Source organism: Pipistrellus hanaki (assembly GCF_964339955.1).
Source record: "Pipistrellus hanaki genome assembly, chromosome: X".
Classification (NCBI taxonomy): Eukaryota; Metazoa; Chordata; class Mammalia; order Chiroptera; family Vespertilionidae; genus Pipistrellus; species Pipistrellus hanaki.
In genome coordinates, this window is record NC_140524.1 from 60108523 (window position 1) to 60125132 (window position 16610).

Below are 16610 nucleotides of genomic sequence, written 5' to 3' on the forward strand. Positions count from 1 at the left end.
TGCACTCCTGAAAAGTATACTTTTAATCATATCACTCACTGTAACTACATGCTAATTTTCTTTCCATGTTGCCCTCATTGAAGTGAGACTCTTGGGGCTCACTGAGAACTGTGTAGCAAACTACAGAGGAAGCCCTAACACGTCTGATCAGACAACCTTTTTAACCAAAAGCCCACAATGGCTATATAGTAGCTGCCTGGAAAGAAGAGGCTGGCTCATTTATCTCTGATACCGTGTGAGGTACATGGTCGGCATTCATGAAAGGATCATTGAAATAAATCGCAGGCCAGATTTTAGACAGAGGGAACTATACCTGACACAGGAACAGACCCCGCATGTGACTGCAAGAAAGGCTCCCTCATTCCAGTGAATAGGTCTGCTACGAAAACCAAACTCAAGTCAGTTTGGATGCCTGGTAAATCTGTGGTCCTATGGAAAGAAAAGAAGTGGCCAGTTTTACCAGATGCATCATTCAAGCCAGGCTAGAATCTCTAGAATTATCTCTTCCTACACTAAGGAACAACTCTGTCCAGACAGCTGAAATCCTAAAGCAAAGAAGTAATAGCTGCCTAGCAACATTTCTCTGCCCACTGGATGACAATGAGAAAAATAAATTTCTCTAAAAGATATTCATTGCTTGCCAGGGGCATAAAAACACCCCAGTCCATGATGACTTGTGAAATAAATCAAAAGCCAAAACCTGATAAATTCTGATTTCCTAACTGTATTTACTAAGCCTTTGTTTTTTATAGGCTAATTGGAAAAAGACTTCTAGAAACATCTGTTTGCATCTTATCCCATTGTCCCTAAAGTGGCTAAAACATTCACAGTGTTGCACCTGTACAAATGGTGGTAAGAACAAGTATAATGCTTGGTGCCAAGACTCTCTCTCCAGCCCTAACCGGTTTGGCTCAGTGGATAGAGCGTCGGCCTGAGGACTGAAGGGTCCCAGTTTGATTCTGGTCAAGGACATGTACCTTGGTTGCAGGCACATCCCTAGTAGGAGGTGTGCAAGAGGCAGCTGATTGATGTTTCTCTCTCATCAATGTTTCTAACTATCCTTCTCCCTTCCTCTCTGTAAAAAATCAATAAAATATACTTTAAAAAGAAAAAAAAAAAGACTCCCTCACCACGGCCACACCACCTTCGTTGACCAGGAACAACACCCCATATGCATGTCTTTTGAAAATGAGTCAATATTGTTTGCCATCAAATAACATACTTTCATTTGTTGGTAATGTGTTACTGCAAAGAAATTTTTCTGTTTCATTAGATTTTACCATTGAAGTAAAGCTCTCTAGATGATGTCATGACACATACCTCCTTATCTTTATGAATTTTTACCTATCTTTTTGGAGAGAGAAGATATCTAGGCTTACTTCCTAAGACCAGAACTGTTATGACTCTGTTTCAGTTTTGTTTGTTGATTTTGTTTTCTAGATTCCACATATAAGTGAAATCATGTGGTATTTTTCTTTCTCTGTCTGACTTATTTCACTTAGCATAGTAATACCCTATAGGTTCATTTATCCATGCTGTCACAATTGGCAAATTTTCATTCTTTTTTATAGATGAATAATGTTCCATTGTATATATGTATCACTTCTTCTTTAGCCATTCGTCTATCATTGGACACTTAGGTTGCCTTCATATCTTGGGTATTGCAAATAAGGTTGCAATGGACATAGTGGTGTATATGTTTTCAAGTTAGTGTTTTTGGATTTCTATGGATATATACCTAGAAGTGGGATTGCTGGAACATAGTTTTATTTTTGATATTTTGAGGAACTACCATACTATTTTCTATAGTTGCAGCAACAGTGCACTAGGAATCACTCCCTTTCCTCCACAAACTCATAACACTTATTATTTGTTGATTTATTGATAATAGCCATTCTGACAAGTACGAGATGATATCTCACTATGGTTTTAGTGACATTGAGCATCTTTTCGTGTCTATTGGCCATCTGTATGTTCTCTTTGGAGAAATGTCTTTCAGGTCATCTGCCCATTTTTTAAATCAGATTTTTTGTACATTAGATGATTCCTTATATATTTTGTATATTGACCCCTTATTGAATATATCATTGTTGAATATATTCTAATATCCTATAGGATTCTTTTTGTTTTGTTGATGGTTTCCTTTCCTGTGCAAATACTTTTTTGTTTGATGTAGTCTCATTTATTTTTCTTGTTTCCCTTGCCTGAGATATGGCAGAAAAAAAATATTGCTAAGAGAAATGTCAGAAATTTTACTGCTTATATTTTCTCCTAGGAGTTTTATGTTTTCTAGTCTTATAGTTAAGTCTTTAATCCATTTTACATTTATTCCTGTATATGGTGTAAGAGGGTGATCCTCTTTCATTTTTTTGCATGTGTTTCTCCAGTTTTCCCAACACCATTTATTGAATAGACTGTCTTTACCCAGTATATATTTTTACCTCATTTGTCAAATATTAGTTGACTTATAAAGGCATGGGTTTATTTCTGGGCTCTCTACTATTTTCTATTGATCCATGTGTCTGGGTTTATGCCACTACCATGCTGTATTGATTACGATAGCCTTCTAGTATAGTTTCATTCCAAGTAGCGTGATTCCTCCAATTGTTGTTCTTTCTCAAGATTGCTTTGCCTATTTGGGATATTTTAGGATTATTGGTTGTAGTTCTGGGGGAAAAAATGCCATTGATGTTTAACTAGAGTTTGCAATGAATCTGTACACTGCTTTGTGTAGTATGGACATTTTAATGATGTTAATTCTTCATATCTATGAGCATGATGTATCCTTCCATTTATTTATGTCTTCTTCAGTTTCTTCAATGTCTTATAGTTTTTTGAGTACAAGTCTTTTACCTCCTTGGTTAAATTAATTCCTAAGTATGTTATTCCTTTTGATGTCATTATAAATGGAATTGTTTTCTTAATTTCTCTTTCTGATAGTTCGTTATTGCTATATAAAAGTACGACTGATTTCTGAATATTAATTTTGTATCCTGCTACTTTGTTGAATGTATTTATTTGTTCTAACATTATTGTTGTAATATTTAGAGTTCTATCTAGATTGTATCATTTAATCTACAAAAAATGACAGTTTTACTTATTTCTTTCCAATTCAGATGCCTTTTATTTCTTTTTGCTTGTCTCATTGCTATGGCTAGGACTTCCAATATTATGCTGAATAAAAGTTGTGAACATGGACATCTTTGTCTTGTTCCTGATCTTAAAGAAAAAACTTTTAGCACTTATCTATTTAATATGCTGTTAGCTGTGTGTCATATATGATCTTTATTATGTTGAGGTATATTCTTTTTACATCCACTTTGCTGAAATATTTGATCATATATGGATGTATGCTTTTGCTACATCTATTGACATGATCACATGACTTTTAGTCTTCATTTTATTTAGGTGGTATATTCTATTAATTGATTTTAGGCTATTGAACCAATCTTGTATCTCAGGAATAAATCCCACTTGCTTATAGTACATATTTTTAATATATTGCTGAATTCAGTTTACTAATATTTTGTTGAGGAATTTTGCATCTATGTTCATCAGAAATATTGGCCTATAACTTTATTTTATTATCTTTTTTGTGGTGTCTTTGTGTGATTTTGATATTAGCATAATGCTGGCATCGTAAAATGAATTTGGGAGCTTTCCCTCCTCTTCAGATCTTTTGAATAGTTTGAGAAGTGTAGGTATTAATTATTCTCTGAATGTTTAGTAAAATTCACCTGTGAAGCCATCTGGTCCAGGACTGTTGTTTTTTTAATTTTATTTTTTATTACTGATTCAGTTTCATTAGTAGTTATTAGTCTGTTCAGATTTTTTTAAAAAATATATTTTATTGATTTTGTACAGAGAGGTAGTGAGAGAGATAGAGAGTTAGAAACATCGATGAGAGAGAGTCATCGATCAGCTGCCTCTTGCACACCCCCTACTGGGGATATGCCCGCAACCAAGGTACATGCCCTTGACCAGAATCCATTGAGCCAAACCGGTCTCGGCCTGTTCAGATTTTTTTCTTCCTGAGTCAGTCTTGGAAAATTATATGTTTGTAGTAATTTATCCATTTATTTCAGGATGTCCAGTTTGTGGTCATATAATTGTTCTTTGTATCTTCTTATAATCTTTTGGATTTCTGTGTTGGTGGGTTGTCACTTTTGCACTTTGATTTCTAATTTTATTTATTTTGGCCCTCTCTTTTGTGTTTGATTAGTCTGGCTAAAGTTTTATCAAATTTATCTTTTCAAAGAACGTGCTCTTAGTTTCATTGATCTTTTCTATTATTTTTGTTTGTTTTTACTTTATTTCTTTTCACCATCATCTGCAGCATCTTGCAATGGCTCAAGTGCAAGGCAAGGTCAGCCACCACTTGTGCCAGACTTAGGGCTGCCGGGTAGGAGTTACAAAGAGATCCGTTGTTGGTTGCTGCTTGTGCTGGATTTATGACCCTACCATTCAGGGATAACCACTATTTTTATGGATATATATTCTTTCAAGCTTCTAAAAATTGTATTTAAAAAAATAATATGATGTACTCTTTTTTAATTTGCCTTTTTCACTTTATAATGTGGACCACTTTCTGGCAAGCCCATGTAGATCTATGTAATAATTCAGAATGGCTACATTGAATCTTAGTGTGTGTGGATCCCAACTTTTACTAATATAATTCCATGATAGATATATAGTCTATTTACAGTTTTCACTAGTATAAATAATGCTGCAAAGAACATCAATGTACAGCCATCCTTATTGATACATTTGTATAATAATGTAAGGACTGACTTTGTTCCAGTAGACTTAAAAACCAGGAAAGGTTTTTTTTGAGACATATGATAGGTAAGTTGCTAGTCAGTAGCCATTATTTTTACTCATGTTTAGGCTTGGCCTGCACTCAGGTTGTACATAGATTGCCTTAGAAACTAAAATACAAAGGAGCTTCTGTCAGTTATGACCATGACATTGAGAAGCCATGTTTTAACTCTGTCCTAATTACTCATATTTAAAACAACTGCCGACTGGCTTCTACCTTAAGGGACAGTTTATAGTTTAAAACAATGGCACTGGCAGCTGCTAAACTGTCTGTGATATTAACCATACAGGCTGCCTTTGTCCATGCAACTGGTTAAGTAATTAAATACAGGGTAGCATGGGGAACACTACTAATGGGAAGCACCTGTTTATAGGCTCACACATTGTAACTTGTAGATTAATATCTTCTCAAATCACAGCCAGCAGTACATTTCTGTGATCTGGTCCTTTGGGGAATAGAGGCATCATGCAGGGGAAAGCCTGCCATTTCTGCATTACTACAGAAACAGTTAGCTATATAAGCCAGAATATTTGGGGGTACTGAAGCTGTAGAATTGGGCTGATGACTCTAAAACTTCCATGATCAGTGAGAACTAAGTAGCTGAGACCCAAGAGAGAGGTTGCACATGCTAAAAACTGAAGAAGGAAATCTGTAGTTTCAGAGTGATTCAGAAACAAAAGCAGGTGGCAGGTGAGTATATTCTAGGTCAGCATATCAGCAACAAAGCTCAAGCAGATCACAAACAGCTGCCACAAAAAATGACAGAGGATTGTTCATCATATGATCAAAGTTAGAGAAATGGCCAATGCCTAATATTCTTAGTCATAGGGATCTATGTCACTTTATAGAGTAGAAAGGCAGAGAGATGACAGGTGGTAGAAATGAATTGACCCTGTATCCACATTGTCATTTAACAGCTGGTTTATCTGCACCAATCCAAATGGTTACTCAAGCTCTCATCTTGCCAAGTACTCTTGGCACAGATCACTGCAATCTCTGTGTGCCTTGATCAGCTCTTCTCCTGCCACTCTTGATAGTGCTGTCCAGACTTCAAGGACAGAACCTAACCAGGTGATTCCAGAGGCCCCATTTCTGCTAAAAGGTTTTCTTTACATATTTTTCTAACTCACTGCTGTCTTCTCTGTAAATCCAGATTTAAAAAAAAAAAAATGTCATTAAAATTAAAATCACATGTTTATGGAAATAACTATCACTATGAATCTGGCCAATTCAGTGCATTTCCTTTCATTATTTTCTTCCTTTTCCTATGGGCAAATAAAAATGTTAAATATGTATAGACTAGGAGCTCAGTGCACAAATTTGTGCACCTTAAAAGAAACTGTGGATCACTAGGCTCTAATAGTCACAGGGGCAAATTTTGGCCCATCCTCCATGCCCCCACCTAGCCCCTCCCACCACAACCCCTGGACCTCTGTTTACCAGCAACCCCGCTCCCACAGCTGCTGCTCCCATGCACACTGACAGCACCAGCCCCACTCCCTAAGCAATTAAGGCCAGTGCCAACAGTGGGTGCCAGCAGCAGCTGCTGTCCTGATCACCCCTTAGGAGCAGGGGAAAGTGGCAAAGCCCTCAGGGGTGATCAGGGCTGGCAGCCACCACTCACACCCACTGATGGCACCAAGTGATCAGGACTAGCGCAGGGCACCAGCAGTGGGTGTGAGCAGTGCCTCTTGCACTGGCTGCAGGTGCGAGCGCCATATGGGACCGCAGCACAAAGGAGCAAAGAATTTTCAGTAACCTCCAGAGGCTTGCCCTGATGACAGTGACCAACTGGCACCCCACTTTGATCTGGCACCCCTGCTCACCTGTTCCACCATCCTACCACAGCCAATGCCCGCCATGTTCTTCTCACGTCCCCTGGTGGTCAGTGCATGTCATTGCGACCGGTTTGGTTCCACTGTTCAGTCTATTTGCATATTATCCTTTTATTACATAGGATACTCTGATTCTCCCTTTATACATTTATTGCTTTTTATGCCCCAAATTAGGAAAAATTTTGGAATTAAATAGTCAGCAACATGAGGAACTTACTTTCTGGACCAAAAGTTGATAGCTATATTCCTATATTTTCTTGTTGAAATTCCACCTATTTTTAAGGCCTAACTGGGATATTATTCCCCCAACTCTTGCACTCAAAGGGTATGATTTTCCTCTACTCTGAACCTCCATCATAATGAGACTGTAATAAATGCTATGAGATACAGAGTGTCTGTTATATGTAAATTTTCTTCCTGTCCTCCTTAATGACTTATGAGGGTGCCTGCTATGGGACTCTGCAGATACTGGATGTAGTAAAACACAAGTGTGGCTGAAAAGGTGGAGGGCAGGAGGGAGAAAGGAAAGGAGTGTGAGTTTCCTTTCCTTAAAATAATAGCAGATTATATTCCCTGTGTAAACAGTATAGCAGAAGGTAAATTAAAGGATCAGTTCCTGATTCATTGCTAATGATTGGATGATGAATTCATAGACAGTTTTTGAGAAACTGCTGCATGTAATCCACTGTGATAGACATCTGAGTGGCTCTGCTCTTGTTTGTATGGTTCTCTATTGGAATAGAAGTTCCACATATATAATTTCTTGGGAGCCTTTCCAACTATTTTCTAACATTATTCATCCTTTTATTTGTTGCCTTTTCCATATTTTCCAGATGTGCAGGCATTGTCATCAGACTTTCAACCTCATGGAGAGAAAATTTGTCTTAGGGTTTAATTGCATTTTCTAGTATAGAAGCAACATAATGCATGGCTAAGATACAAAACCAAGGACATTTAAAAAAAAATCTATTCACTAGCTTTGACATTGTGTCCAAAGATAATCAATAGCAAGGTCTGTGGCAGTTGAAATACTGAATATACTGATTTTAGTTTTTTTCCCTAGCCATGCTTTTCTAAAATCCTTTGAAATACTCAAGTTACCAACTATGTAAATGTTAGTCATTTAAAACCCCAAGAGATTGGTTGTACATGTTATGAAAATATCATGTTTATGATAGATAAAAGTAAGTATTGCATATTTTCTACAATTGTAGCTTAATATGGATTAAGTTTTTAGTACCTTGAAGTAATATTATTATTGTACTATGTGGCTGTACTTTTATCATGTATTTCAATCTTCCTAAAGTTGCTGTAATTGAGTTTGTTTGATAATGTACCCTTATATTACTACAAGTCTTCATAGTTTGCAAAATATGAGGATCATAATAGAGATAGAAAGTAGAGTTACTACCTGGCAAGGAGGATAAGAAGGAAGTGAAATATAGAAAAGTGATTCCATCTCACTACTGCAGTTTTGTAAAATATAATTTGTTTTTCCCCTAGCACAGCAGAGTTTCATGCTGATAACAAGCTACTGAATTAATAAATCCATCACAACTATTGAGACTTTTCCTTTAATAACATAACGAATGCTGAGCATTAAGAAGTGAAAAGGAAAGGCATTCTTTGTACAGATGTTATCTCTAGCAGATCTACATCCTTAAGCATAGGGAAAATACCAACATTAGACCCTGAACAATATCAATGTGAAACTAATTTGTGCATCTCAATTAGAGTATTGTATTTTCTACACAAAAGCACACCGTTTTCTGGAACATATCTGCTTATTTTCCCATTGGAAAGACATTTAGGGGTCTATTTTGTTATCATTACATGTGCTTAACTCCAATTACAGTTAATGGGAGTTGTGTGTCTAGTCACAGTAGCCTCTGAACTACTTTAACATTATTGCTTTCCATTACCATCCTCTTAAAATACTTTCATCTCTTCTGCCAACCTGAACTACCATGGTAATCTTGGTTTCTATTTTCTTTGCATGGATTTATTTGCATATAATGAAGAATATAGATTACACAACATGGCCTATTTCTATTATGTCACTGAGATTAGAAAAGGGCTAGAACTATTTGTTAGGTGAAGGCAATAGACTGGCTTCTAGACATGCATTTTTGCACAGCACCCTTGTATGCAATTCTGTTTGTATCAAATAATGTTTGATATAGTTTAATAGTCATGGTTTCTAGTGAAAGCCAATTTTGTAAAACATATAAAATATATGAGAAAATTAGATTTACAAACTAGAAACACTAGACTTTATCAACAGCCAACAAAACTATACATTTCATTTCAATTACTCATATTTTTGACAAGGCACAAATAATGAGAATAACAGTATTATAAAACCTGTAGGTAGAATCACTGATGCTCTTTTTCTTAGTTCTGGCCTCTGCTGTATTTCCAGAAGAAAAGTGGTCAGCTGGTATTAAAAAAAAAAAAAAAAAAAAAAAAAAAAAAAGTGATCAGAAGACAGGGAAAGGGGCTTTTTTAAATCTTTAAGAAAATGAGGAGTCCGAGGAAAACTCTTAAAAACATCATTAGGGACATTGGAGTCACTTAATTGACTGACACTCAACAAATCGACATCTGCCTAGCCTTACTAGGATAGCCTAGTTAGCAGGGTTTGTTTTTCAGGCTGTGTGTGGGGGTTTTCAAGATGTTTTGTGATGATAGTGTGATGTAGACATCCAAAATGTGCCCTAAAGTACGTTTTAAATGAAATTATAAATTATGGAGGATTATTTTTCTCCGGGTATTAAAACCTATTATGAGATTGAAATAATACAGTCAGAAGGTAGTGGCACCAAAATAGTAGTCAGAGAACTACTTAGGTCAATGGAACAGAAATGTACCCTACTATAGATTACTTCTGATAAAAGAGGTATCATGAATCTGTGTAGAAATTCATGATTATTCAACAAATAGTGGTGGGACAACCCATATATTCTTTGCAAGCAAGCAATGTGGAAAGTTATCAAAATAAATTCTAAATCACTTAAATAATTAAATGAAAAAAACAAAACAAAAACAAAACAGCAAAGCTTAAAGAAGAGATATAATTGAATGTGTATCAAATGTCTCTGGATAAATACTTATTTGCAATGCCACTTCCACACATGGTATATATAAAGATATGACTCTAAGGATGTACACTGTGAAACTTTTTGTAATAGAAAAAAATTGGAGCAACTGAAATGTCCAGCAGAAGAAAGATGGTTAACCAAATTGTGGTATATTTATATTATACTAGAGGCCCAGTGCACAAAATTTGTGCACGAGTAGGGTTCCTAGCAGCTGCCAGTTGCCAGCTGGGGCCTCCCTTCCCCAGCTGCCACCTGCTGGCTGGGGCCTTCCTTCATTCTGTGTCATCCCCTGGTGATCAGCACATGTCATAATGAACATTCAAACTCCTGGTGGGCTGAACTCCTGAGGTGACACTTTGCATAGTAGGCTTTTATATATCTAGATAAAATAAAGTGGCCAATAAAAATCATGTTTTCAGTATCATGTTTCAGAAGTTTAATGGCATGGAAAATTTCTACAATAAAATGTTAAATAAAAAATTAGGACACCAAATTGTTTATGAAGTTTGAGCTCAACATATTTTTTTCTTTTAAAGGTCACTATTCTAGTAAAAGTGAAGAGAATGAGCCTGGTCAACTAATAGAGCAATTGGCTATTCTCCACAAAGAGATTAGGCCTAAACCTAATTCAGCTGCCATCTTCTAGTCATTTCTAGTGAGTGAGATACTTTATTAATTCAGGATCCCAAAAATCGCAGAAAACGCACACACACACACACACACACACACACACACACACCGATATATATCAGTTTTAGAATCATGGGACACAAAGGGAAAAAAAACATAAGCTAATATGAGAATATTTCAGGATAACAAGTCTAAACTTATTTTTCTCTATCAGTGTTTGGAATGCAAACAGCTACTCAATAGACATTTCCTGAAGCAAACTAAAATGTTCTTGGTTTTCCTATCCTAAACTCCATAAAACCAATCCTCTGTTTGCTTAGTTTGTTGGAAACAATGCCTACCCATTGGTGGTCAATGGGCCACACCCTCACTTTTGAAGAGCTTTGGAGAAAACAAAGCCCACAGTACATTGAGGGTATGTTTTACTTTGTTTTCTATCTAACTAATTTGCATTCATGTGGGATATTTTGTAACACACTGTGCAGTATATACAAGGCACACTTGTTATATGTTACCCGACTGAGAGTGTATAGTGCATTATGTTAGGTGTGCATTGATATACGTCTACATGCCTACGAAGCACCAGGGAAACAATTCTTCCATAGACAACAGATGGGCACCTAACCTAGGGGGAAATGAATAATGGACATTGACTTTTTCATCACAGTTTTTTAGTTTCAACCTGACTTACTCATGCAATATACAGGATGCAGCCTTGTATCTCTGGCATCACTTTGCTAGAGGATTAATTGCCCATTCCCAGTTTATGAAGCACTGGCTTGAGTTCTTTGATCTCTCTCACACCACATTTTGTTTCAGCCTTATCTGTGACATGCTCATTCCTTAGTTATGGCATTTAACAAAGTTTTCAGAAAGAAGTAAATTAGGGGTGTAGATTTAGCTATAGATCTGAAACATGGTGACATTCAGGTATTTCATGAATGACGTGCTTTGTATATAATTGCTGAATAAATGATTAAGTGGATGAATTTTAGAGCAATACAATAATTGGTTTAATTCATTCACTGCAGAACTCAGTTGGGGAAATTTTGAGATGGATGCCAAATCAATTTATGCTCAGAAAAAGCATAAAGCTTCTTGCTCTTAATATAGTGGGGAAAGCCTTGACATTGGTTTGAGCTGTTTAACCTGAAATACAGAATATGCAGAAGCTTATAAATACATGCTGGACCATGTATTTATAGTCTCTTTTGGTGCCCAATTGGAATATTGTTTTTATTTTAGCCACCTTTCCTCTATAGAATGCATATTTTTATATAACTATGTTCCTCTCTTCAACATCATGCTATGACCAGGTCACCCTCTTTAAAGGCAGAATCCTTTTACCTTCACCTGGGGCATATTTTATAAAGACAAGCCTTTGATGGCCAAAGAAAACTTGCCAGGGTATGCATACCTAACTGTGGTGGATTTGGAAGGTAAATCTTGGGACTAACATCTCAGGCTTTACTGCTGCATTAATCCTCATGTTTACAAACAATAGAATGCCTTAATGAATTCCTAGACCCTGAGGATATCCTAGAATCTCCAGGCTCTCTTATTCACTGTAATATGTTACTTATGCATTAATAAAATGGAAACAGAAGGAGATTATGACAAATCATGTTCCCCATCCTCTAATGAAATGTTTTTGCCTATATCGCACTGCACACTATCACCAACAAGTATACAAACACAGACAGATGCTTCTCCCCTATCTTCCTCTCTTTGTTTTCCAAAAATATAGGCAAATTGGAAAGGAAAGCTACTAACAAAGCCCTCCACATCATCTCAGGTAAATACAGATGTTTAAACTATTGACTTATTGGAGGAGAGGCTCTGTTTTCACCATGTAAGCCACTCTGGTACCAGTAGTGCCAGGAGAATAAGATCGGTTAGGTAAGTGAATTTGGTTCCGTCTAGGTCTCCTGGAGCTTTCCAAACATATCACATGTGCACCTGCTGCTTCCATTTATGTTTCCAAAAGGGAAATGCAATAATATCAAACATTTGCTCCTTTCTCATAAATCTGATGCCCTGACCTTATAAGGCTCAGGCCACTGATTTTTACTCATTAGTGTTAAATACTATAAATATAGAAGTTTGCCTTTCAAAAAATCTAGTAATTCACAATCTCTGCTTTAAACAAGGCATGAATCCACAAATGAAATATTGTCATCATTAGATTGCAATCTATTAGAACATGAAGAGAGATGAATATATATCCATGTTATATATACATATAGCATATTATCCCTTAAATTATACTGTAGCCTGATCCATACAACTCTAGAGTATAAATATATATTTTGTACCTAAATATTTTTAACATAAATACAGAGGATTGTAAATAAATCACAAAATCCAGATCAGTCATTGCTGTCATTGTTTCTAATGACATTTTTTCATAAACAAGGTGTAGGTTGATATTTTAAAAATATAAGTGGTGACCTTTACACAATTGCTTCTTCTTTATAATTATCTCATGAACAGAGATGACTAATTAGATACCAAAATTTTGAAAAAGATAAAGAGAGAAGGAGGAAGAAAAGGAAGGAGGAAAGGAGGAAATATAGAATACTTCTCTTGTGCATGCCAAGAGCTAGATTTGGACCACGGACCAGCCTTCCAAAAGCTTCAACGTCCTTTTTGCCATTCATTTTGACCTGAAAGTTTATTTTCTCATACCAGTGCTACCAATAAGTTGCAGGTTGACATGAATCCTCACATCATTTAATACCGTGAGGCTGGGTTTTTGCATGTAGATTCTCTTGAATCCAGTGGGCAGTGTGTGATGTTATGGGGTGCCAGTGGCATTCCCAGGTGAATGCCAATTTGGCTTTAGTATGTAAGATTGCCAAGGAGCTACCCGATTTTTGAGCTGGGACAGTCCTCTGTGATTGGTATCATCATTCTTATATCTGATTGCATTAAATGCTTAGCAGTGGAATGGTAACTGTTATATTATAATCTCACTTTTAAATGTTTTCTAAGAAGTTTCAAACCAATCTGTATGCAAAGCAGTGATATCTCAGTAATAAGTTCTTTATCTCCAAATGTTATCTTCACATTTTTAGCTGAATTGTGATCCATATCACAAACTAAATATTGGATTTTTTAAATAGTATCTTTAAAAGGATGCCCAAATAATCCATCACTCGGATATATCTCTGAAAAGAGAAAATGCCCCTTTCTTTCTCACCTCTCAGTGATATTATTGCATATAAGGCACTTTAAGCTTATAGCTGTTTGGTTCGATGCACTCATACCAGGGTGTTAATGAGGCCAAGGTCATGGAGGCCAGTTAGCTTTCTTTGTTCTGTACTGAACAGACAACAGGGAGTCAGTCAAGAGACACTGGCACAGATGAAACTGATACCATAGCAAATTTTCAGCACTTCTCACAGTCCATCCTTCTCCTGGGACAGACAGGATGTCTTTCTTTCATATAATCTTGGGGCGGGAAGTGGGGGGGGGGGGGCGGGGAAGTAGCTTGGGAGGTCCCAACATTTACCTCTGAACAAAGCAGGCCTGACATTTAGGCATTAACTTTGCATTATGATCCCCCATCATACCATTGATTTGCTGTGTAACCTTCATCAGTAAAGCAGATATAATAGGATAAAATGAAATGGGCTTACCTCCCGGGGATGTTGTGTGCATTAGCAAATTAACGAGTGTAAAGTGTTAGCGTTTATGTAAGTGCTGGTGGTTGTCATTATTTGTAGGGACCTAGTCTCATTCTAAAGAGAGAATTTAAGTATATTATGCCTGTGTCAGAAGGATTTGCACCCACATCAATTGCATTTAAGCTGAGCATAAAACAGAGGTGATAATAACATAGTACTGATCATCTCAGTGCAGAGCTGTAAACCTTTTTCCTATTAAAGCTAAAACTATTTTAAGCAACTTTCAATACTTTAAAACTTTGCTGTTCAAGATTTGTGCTAACAATTATCTCGACAGTGATTATTTTTTCTGTGACGGTTGAGGGGAATGGGACCTATTTATTATTCATTCTCACTATGACTATATAATGTATTGAATTTGTTTACATCATACAATCAGGCAAGTATTCAGTAGCTGCAATCATTGTAAAAAATCAAAACTCTTTCCCGCTCTGCCCACGCTGCTGTCCTGTAGCAGTAGCCAGTACACAGAGTGAAAACTCTCGGGGAATTGAAGTGCTTTCCAACAAAAGGCCCTGTGCATAGAGCCTTTCAATTTAATGTGTTGACCAAGAAATTCTATTGTCACCGGCCACTTCCAAGGGGACTGTGCTTGAGAAAATGCTTCCATTTCCTGTATCACTCTGACTTCACTTAACCAAGAAAAGTCACTTAGTGCTGATTGCAGAACTCTTCAACTCAGCCCTGCAGCTGCTGCAGAACTCCTCAGATCTGGGTTCCCTGTTACTTATTTACATATTCATTTGAAGTGGTTTTTCAGGACTATTTGAAGCCCACTCTCAACCTGACATCCTGTAACAGCTGAGATCTGAAGCTCACCATGTTTTTGGTTCTTTTTCTTTTTGTCTTACAGATAACCGACGGGTACCTCTGGAAAGGTCACGCTCTCGCCACAATGGAGGTATCTCCACTAAGTGAGTCCTGATGCCAAAGAATAGAAAAATATTTCAGTGAATAAAATCATACATTTTGAGAAGAGCAAAACATGCACTCAAGGGATGGAGAGGAATCAGTGCATTTCTGCAAAAATCAAGCCAAGCCTGATGAAACAGCCTGCATTTGTATAGCTAATGCAAGACTCCTCCCACAATTATGCTAATATGAACACAATTATTGGGATTCTAAAATGTGTGTTCCATTTTAGTGTAAAGATGTGTATTCTTTGTTATTGTATGTGACCTGACAGTGATGGTGAAAAGTGTAAGAAATTGAAGAGCTCCAAGGCTTTCAAGTCATTCAATCTGTCAAAAATGTACAATGTTACTCAAATTTGCAGGTCACCCCCTCTCCCAAAAAAAAGGAAGAAAGAGAAAAAAAAGGGGGGTAGAAAGAAAGAATGACTCAATATCTGCTTCTGATTCTTGTTACATAGAAAAGAAAAAGGCCAATGAAAAAGTATGTGTTAGTAATGTGGAGAGACAGTAAGAGATACCATTTTGGAATCTCAGAAAAAATACTGCTTCACCCCAGTCTAATTAGTTAGAATCTTATCTCAAGTGAAAACTGATGGATTCATCTTCTTTGGCTGAATTAAACTGATCATTAATTTAAAGTTTCAGCATGATAGTGCGGGCACTTTTCATTGCTAAAAATAAGCCAAAGTTCAACAGAAGCAAAGTGATTTAAATTTTATTTAAAGAGGTGTTTTCTAATTATGCACATATCTACTTTATACAAATACTTTATATGGCTATTTTTGAGAAAAACTTCAAATTTTAATGTTTATGTGAGGGATGAACCCAAAAATTCTATTACCTTTATTTAGATTTTTAAAGGTAAATATTGATTCCTAATCTCCATGGTTTATTTCTTCTCTCTACTCTTCTTTCTCCCAAGACCCCCTTAAAAGCAAGGAATAGAATTCTCAGAGACCTGAGAGGAAAAAGATCTCTGCAAGAGGCAGCAGAAAATTGAAAGGTCAATTGTTTTATCTGCCTTTCTACTCCCCTTTCTAATTCTGCCTCAGTGGTCTGAGGAAGAAAAACCAATTATATGTATGTATGTGTATATATGTGGATATATTTATATCTCCTACAGTAATTCCACATCCCAGTGACTAAGTGAACTTCGAAGTCACCATACTTACCTATATTAACAAATTTAAATGCTGCCATCATAAACAGCTCTAGGATGAAAATAGGCTCTATGTTTTTCTTAAATCGATGAGAGAGTAACGATTATACTTAAATTGTCTATTATTTTAAAGTATGCATTGAAGTAATGTAGTATAACTTCTCTAGAGTACAATTTTAAGACGAATCCATGCAGATGATTATTATAAAAGATTTCTCATGTGTATATATCTTACATAGAGAATCCTACTTCTCCTCCACAGCACACTGTAGACATTCAGAAAGAACAAAGGACTGACTTGGCAAGTCACCACATGGGTCAAGAAATCTAGAGACCAGTTTCCTTTCTATAGATGTGTGATGACTCAAAGCGCTGCCTTTCCTTCCAGTGCATTCTTCTTACTCGGGTGTTATACTTTAAAAAGCTCTGAAGCTGCTATAATAGAGAAATCAACAAGCATTAC

At 36.4% G+C, this 16610-nt stretch overlaps 1 protein-coding gene across 2 annotated transcripts in view; it reads left to right on the forward strand.

The window, feature by feature from the left end:
* DIAPH2 (diaphanous related formin 2) overlaps positions 1-15017 on the forward strand; it is a 942260-nt gene extending 927243 nt beyond the window's left edge. For both annotated transcript variants that reach the window (XM_084870674.1, XM_084870677.1), the window contains one exon: positions 14928-15017. In XM_084870674.1, coding sequence (XP_084726800.1) covers positions 14928-14992 — 65 coding nt within the window. In that variant the 3' untranslated portion in view covers positions 14993-15017. The remainder of the gene's footprint in view (positions 1-14927) is intronic.
* The last annotated feature ends 1593 nt before the right edge of the window (positions 15018-16610 follow it).